The 7,416-nt window shown below is 39.6% G+C and overlaps 1 protein-coding gene across 2 annotated transcripts in view; it reads left to right on the top strand.

The window, feature by feature from the left end:
- The window catches only part of GAK (cyclin G associated kinase), a 116,026-nt gene extending 108,898 nt beyond the window's left edge, over window positions 1-7,128 (top strand). For both annotated transcript variants that reach the window (XM_038402083.1, XM_043514261.1), the window contains 3 exons: window positions 864-1,012; window positions 4,393-4,569; window positions 6,393-7,128. In XM_038402083.1, coding sequence (XP_038258011.1) covers window positions 864-1,012; window positions 4,393-4,569; window positions 6,393-6,494 — 428 coding nt within the window. In that variant the 3' untranslated portion in view covers window positions 6,495-7,128. The remainder of the gene's footprint in view (window positions 1-863; window positions 1,013-4,392; window positions 4,570-6,392) is intronic.
- The last annotated feature ends 288 nt before the right edge of the window (window positions 7,129-7,416 follow it).

Genomic DNA, 7,416 nt, shown 5'->3' on the forward strand with positions numbered 1-7,416 from the left:
TTGTGTCCAGTTCTGAGTGCCATATTTCAGGAAAGATGTGGACAAATTGGAGACAGTCCAGAGAATAGCAACAAAAATGATTAAAGGTCTAGAAAACTTGACCTATGAGGGAAGATTGCAAAAATCGGGTTTGTTTAGTCTGGAGAAGAGAAGACCAAGAGGGGACATAAGTTTTAAAGTACATAAAAGATTGTTACAAGGAGGAAGGAGAAAAATTGGTTTTGTTAACCTCTGAGGATAGGACAAGAAGCTTGTGGCTTAAATTGCAGCAAGAGCTGTTCAGATTGGACATTAGGAAAAACTTCCTAACTGTCAGGGTGGTTAAGCACTGGAATAAATCGCCTAGGGAGGTTGTAGAATCTCCATAACTGGAGATTTTTAAGAGCAGGTTAGACAAACACCCATCAGGGATGGTCTAGATAAAGAGTGTAAGGGACTAGACTAGATGAACTCTCGAGATCCCTTCCAGTCATACGATTCTGTGATTCTATGCAACTCTCTACTTGCATAGTAATGCCTCCCCCTGTCTACGCGGCTTTTTTAGCAGCATCATGTATTACTGCTGGAGTCTCTTCCCGCCGCAGGCAACAGCTGCAGCAGTGGGGAAAGGCTCTTTCAGCGGGGAAAGGCTCTGGAAGCTCCCCACTGCTGGAGCCTCTCTCTGCTGTGTGTAGACGTATACCTCAGTGTTGACATAGCCTGCCCTTTGCTGTGGCATGTGACTACACACACCCTACGTGCTGCCATCAGTGAAAGTGCAGCATAGACATATACATAGTGTGGTACACTTATTACTTCTGTCATGATGATGTACCAATAAGCATTTTTCTTCTGTTTTTTTTTCTTTTCTTTTGTTTTAACAGGACAAAAGCCAAAAGTTTCAGAAAATGATTTTGAGGATCTATTATCTAATCAAGGGTTTTCAGCTAAATCTGACAAAAAAGGAACTAAGACAATTGCCGAGATGAGAAAGCAAGAAATGTCTAAAGACATGGACCCCTTAAAATTAAAGGTTTGATGTTCAATAATAAAAACAGTGGTTTTGATTCAAATATAATTCTCATATTTAGGACTATTGATGGTAGAATGGGGGAGGATACAGTGAAGGATAAAAGAAACTGAAGGGGAAATCCTCTAGGAAACGCGGGACCCACAGAGGCAAGGACAGAGCTTTGTCACAGTGGATAGAAAGTTGGCTAGATTGTCGGGCTCAAAGGGTACTGATCAATGGCTCCATGTCTAGTTGGCAGCCGGTATCAAGAGGAGTGCCCCAAGGGTCGGTCCTGGGGCCAGTTTTGTTCAATATCTTCATAAATGATCTGGAGGATGGTGTGGATTGCACCCTCAGCAAGTTTGCCGATGACACTAAAGTGGGAGGAGAGGTAGATAAGCTGGAGGGTAGGGATAGGATACAGAGGGCCCTAGACAAATTAGAGGATTGGGCCAAAAGAAATCTGATGAGGTTCAACAAGGACAAGTGCAGAGTCCTGCACTTAGGACAGAAGAATCCCATGCACCGCTACAGACTAGAGACCGAATGGCTAGGCAGCAGTTCTGCCGAAAAGGACCTAGGGGTTACAGTGGACGAGAAGCTGGATATGAGTCAACAGTGTGCCCTTGTTGCCAAGAAGGCCAATGGCATTTTGGGATGTATAAGTAGGGGCATTGCCAGCAGATCGAGGGACGTGATCGTTCCCCTCTATTCGACATTGTTGAGGCCTCATCTGGAGTACTGTGTCCAGTTTTGGGCCCCACACTACAAGAAGGATGTGGAAAAATTGGAAAATGTCCAGCGGAGGGCAACAAAAATGATTAGGGGACTGTAACACATGGTTTATGAGGAGAGGCTGAGGGAACTGGGATTTTTTAGTCTGCAGAAGAGAAGAATGAGGGGGATTTGATAGCTGCTTTCAACTACCTGAAAGGGGGTTCCAAAGAGGATGGATCTAAACTGTTCTCAGTGGTAGCAGATGACAGAACACAGAGTAATGGTCTCAAGTTGCAGTGGGGGAGGTTTAAGTTGGATATTAGGAAAAACTTTTTCACTAGGAGGGTGGTGAAACCTGGAATGCGTTACCTAGGGAGGTGGTGGAATCTCCTTCCTTAGAAGTTTTTAAGATCAGGCTTGACAAAGCCCTGGCTGGGATGATTTAGTTGGGGATTGGTCCTGCTTTGAGCAAGGGGTTGGACTAGATGACCTCTTGAGGTCCCTTCCAACCCTGATATTCTATGATTCTATGGTAGAAGTTTATAATAAAATTTTACATGTTTCTACCCATGTGCAGAATAACTGAGGAACCTACTGGTCTTAATGCATGAATGTATATCCTAATTGTTTAGCGTAACCAAGATACAGTGCACAACTGGGGTATCAGTACAGAAGAGAATGATTTGTTCAGGGTAGAGGGTTTGTTCCATATTGGCATGCTTTGAAGTGCAGATGGTGGTAAAACTTCTCTCTAAAGTGTGTGATAAGATAAAAAGGAGCAAAAAAGAAAGGGTCATTTATGCTGTGGATAGTCCATTACAGACCACCTAATCCAGAATGGGAGGTGGACAAGGTAATCCTAGAACAGATCTAATGTCAGTTTCACAAGAAATGATTGTAAAAAGATTTTGAGACTTTGAAAATGACTAGATAAAAAGCAGCAGGTAAAATCTCATGGACAGGGAAATTGAATATGAGGAGAGAAGAGTGTGAGAGAGCTGGAAAGTTCTGATGAACGTAGTTACCAACTCATAGCTGAAAACAAATCCAGATATAAACAAGTAAAATCCTAATGTGTGTGTGAACTAAAGTTTTACATCTAATGCAGGATTTTCTCCCCTAAAGAGTACAAGGGCCTGGGTTTCCCATTTCATTAAAGAGCACGTCTTGGTACAAACTTGGCTAGACAAGCACAAATCTCTTTTTGATTAAGGAGAAGATGGGAGGGTGCCTTTCTGGTCTGTACCAAGCTGGGAGAACTTGGGTCAAAAAGTTTTCATTGCTGTGTCAGGTCCACTCTTTGGCAGCTAGAGCCTTGTTTTATTACCTTTTTCTCCAATAAAGTACAGTTTCACTAGTGCCTTTTCAGTGAAGGGGTTCAGGGCTATGGTGCTGTGATGGATGTGACTGATACAAAATTATGTCTTGTGGAGAACAAAAACTACTAGAGAATCACTTTCTTAGGGCATCTGATGATGCATCCGATTAAGTAAGCTCATGAAAGCTTATGCTCAGATAAATTTGTTGGTCTCAAAGGTGCCACAAGTACTCCTTTTCTTTTTGTGGATATAGACTAACACTGCTGCTACTCTGAAACCTTTCTTAGGGCAGTCATTCATTCTCCTCACGGTGGCTCTCTGTCCCTCTATCAAATCCACTGAAAATAGACTATTAAACTCATATTAAAATTACTCTTTCCAGTCTCCACGGTGGCATCACCCCAAGTGTATTCTGATCAGATCTTGTATTTCTTCCTGGTATGTTACTTGCAGATAAGGTTAAATGGTAACATTTACTATTTAGTTTTGTAAAACATTGTGAGGATAATGTACGTAGTTCTGAACAATATTAATAGAAATAATCTCAGGGAGGAATTGGGGAAATCTTATTGATGGAATATTTTAACTCATGTCCATAGGTTGGTTTGAATGCTTTTTTAATGTAAAATACTATAAATAAAAAATAGAGCCTTTTATCTACCATCACGCGGGTTAGTAGGGAAGATGGGAGATATTACATAACGTGTTACAATTTAGAGATACTCACCTTACTGCCATAGGGATTCTATATTGATTGATATAAATATCATTATATAAAATCAACTAAGAAAAGTGCATTGTTAGCCAATTGTAGTTCAAGGGGCAATCTAGTACAGAAAACTTCAATTTACTCAAGCAAACCATATGGGTGTACAAGTCTCAAAACATCTTAAGACCCTTATCTGAAATTTACAAGTAAAACAAGATTTCTAGCATTGGAATGGACATGTTACCATGGGATTAATTAGTGTAACTAAAATGAATATTCTGCCATGGTTACTTTGTTCAGATCACTTCTTATCATCTATTCTACAATTTTTAAGCATAACTTGTTAATAATTCAGTTCTCTTGGAATGATTTCTATATAAATAAGAGACAAATTAACTACCTATAAGCATGCTGGTCCTCTGCTAGCAAACTTGATATATCACTGTTGAGTTCCAAGGTAAGCATGGTGTCCACTCTGTGGAATTTGGATGCATGATTAAGATCATATTTGCAAAGTGCTCTCAACATTTTTGAAGCCCAAAGTCAAATTGTCTTGTCTTGTTTTCAGTGATAGGAGAGGAAAGTATCTTCAAGCAAATTGGAAACATCATTTAAGGCAACTGCATTCAATTTGAATTTTTATAATTTTGTTTCAGATTCTAGATTGGATTGAAGGAAAAGAGAGAAATATAAGAGCATTAATATCCACTCTTCACACTGTGCTCTGGGAAGGGGAGAACAAGTGGAAGCCAGTTGGCATGGCAGACCTCATTACCCCTGAACAAGTAAAGAAGTACTATAGGAAAGCGGTACTTATAGTTCATCCAGATAAGGTGAGTAGTTTTCTTGGGCATGTTAAAGGCTATTTATCGAACTGGTATTACCAATTAATTCTGCAATCCTAAAAGGAAAATCTGCTAAACTTCCTGGTTTTGAACAGAAACACCCATGCAAGCACAGCAAGGCTGGGTGCGGAAAGGTTTTAATATTGGCAGGGACAATAGGCTAGTTTCTAGGTGTTTTTTCAGTCCACCTTTCTGCTGTACGGTTATTGTGTTGAACTCTGGCACTTCAAGGTGGCAGCATCAGACTGTGGAGATAAGGATTCCCTTCAGATACAAAGGTTGAGAAGCACTTTTTCCACCACTCATATTATCATTCACTGCTGGACCCAGCTACATGGGTGCTTGGCCAGCCACCATGCTCTGCCTTCCTTCTGTTTGTTGTGTTGTCTTCTGAAGTTAGCGCACTAATGAGGCCATGCAGTACAGGATTCTCAAGTCTCACTTGTCATCCATAACACAGTAATGAGGTGTCAGACCAGCCAGGGCTGAGCCCTGCCCTCACCTGAACTCCTGCACATCTGCACATCCCACTCAGCTCAGTCTGAGGAAAGCCCAGTTACTGGAGCAGAGTTCTGTTAGGTTCTGGACATCTTCCAATCAAAATGCAGATCAGTGGAATCTGTGCTTAATCTCTACTCCTTGAATGGGTCTTGGGGGGGGGGTCCTCCAACTCCTAGGCCTCCCAGAGATTTCAGTGGAGGCAGGGTCCCATGTAATCCACAGCAAACTGGATATAAAATCTGTTGAAAGGTCCTGGTAGGAATTATGTGGCAGCTTCCAATTTTAAATAAATAAATAAATAAAAAATAAAAAAAGAATAACCCAATAAGCACAGTAGACCCCCTGTGTAAATGGTGATTATATCTACATTATCTGCAGTGTCAGCAATAACATGCCTTTAAAAGTATTAGGGCAGTTCACCCCTTTCAGGGCTCCTGTTTGTGGCTGTGTACAGATGTAGGAAGATAACATTGCATCTCTTGCGCTTGGTTCAAATTTTCATGCTTTTCTAACAGCAAGAGCAAGAATTAAGGAATTTTTTTTAAAAAACTCTAATTCTAGAGTATAATCCTGCAGCAATGTCTAGGGTTGCAGAATACACGGGGCCTCATGTTTATGCCCATCTGAGCCAGGATGAGTTAAAATTGAGCAGGTGGTGTATATGCAGTATTGCTGTGTACATGCTGGTTCCCCAGACCAATTTAGATTGCAGAACTTCCTCCATAACTTTGTGTATTTGTTTCAAGCTAAAAAGTCTAGGAGTGTTCATAGTCAGCAGTGCATGTTCAGCTAAGAAAGTCGGACTCCAGTATAAAAGAATTTAACACGTTCTTGGAAATAGCTCTTCAGTTGCATTGTGGGGTACTAATGCAAGAGTTGCCATTCAGTAGTTTCTACCTAAATTAGATTTGATTTCATTTTTTAAAGAGCCACTTTCTGAAAATGAAGACCATGTCTGTTAACTCCTTTAATACAAGATGGAAATTTTCGTACGACTTCAGTTACATTGAGCAAATTAGACTAAAAATGTGAAGTGATGCAGGCAAATTATAATCTCTCAGTGCCATTTAAACTATGACTTTGGTATATATGGGGACGTGGGAGGAAAAGGGAATTACGGTATTTGGATGAAAAAGCCATGCACACTTACAGCACTATATAACAAAGGTAAACAGAAAGGGGCTAAACAAGAGACAGGGTGTGAATTTCACTGTTAGTAAAATCCAGTTTTCTCTCAAGCCCTGCTGCAATTCTTCACATTTTTTAGACTTCTGCAGTAAGCTTCTAATACCTGCTCTGTTTGTTTACAGGCCACAGGACAGCCTTATGAACAGTATGCCAAAATGATCTTCATGGAGTTGAGTGATGCATGGTCAGAGTTTGAAAACCAGGGATCAAAATCCCTTTTCTAAAACTTCATCTTTACAGGATTTTCAAAATGTATGTGCAGCAAAATGGAGTGGAGAATTGTTAGTCTGAATATCTTATCTCCAGGATTTAGGAAAGATTTTGCATGATTTCAGCACAGTTTGAAATCATACTCGGAAGTGGGTGATACATTTTGTAAGATGCAGAATCCAAAATAATACACAGATGCACTCAGAGAACAACTGCTCAATGCTTCAGAATCTTAGTCTGAGAACAGATCTTTCCATTCAGGTTTAAATATGTTGAAATATAAATAACTTTAATGATGTCCGCTGATTTTTGGCATAATGGTATCAAAAGCATGAGCCATTCCAAATCTTCTGATTTTTGGCGTAATGGTATCAAAAGTGTGTGAGCCATTCCAAATCCACTGATTTTTGGTTTTTCTTTAAAAGAAACACACAACCTCAATTTGTACTTTATATTTTCAATAGTTATATGATTTGATTTTGATGTTTGGTGCCGTCGCCTTATTCTAAGTGCTTTAGTTATATTATCAGCAGTGAATTTGCTCAGCATATCTTTTTGTTGAATCTATAAGAGGTGTATATTTTCATCTGTATTTTGTGTAATCAATCTGATAATCATTCTGTAAATAATTAAAATATTTTCTGACAATACCTGTGTTCCTTACAATGAATTGACAGTTGCTTAGCCAAATAACTCCCAGTTAATGGAAAGTCAGCCAGGGTTGTTCTTGATTTTTTTATTTTATTTTATTTTAAATGCATATCACGAACCTGGAAACAAATCTTAGCTTTAATATAAGGACTGCCTATCCTAACTTTTTGTTATTTATTATGAACTTTTGGAAGTCACCACTATGACTAGTGTTTATTTTCCTACTCTATGAATTTCAGCTTTTACTCGTATTTTTTTTCTAGTGGAATGTGCCTTCCATTGGCT

Source organism: Dermochelys coriacea, chromosome 5 (assembly GCF_009764565.3).
Source record: "Dermochelys coriacea isolate rDerCor1 chromosome 5, rDerCor1.pri.v4, whole genome shotgun sequence".
In the NCBI taxonomy this organism is placed as follows: Eukaryota; Metazoa; Chordata; order Testudines; family Dermochelyidae; genus Dermochelys; species Dermochelys coriacea.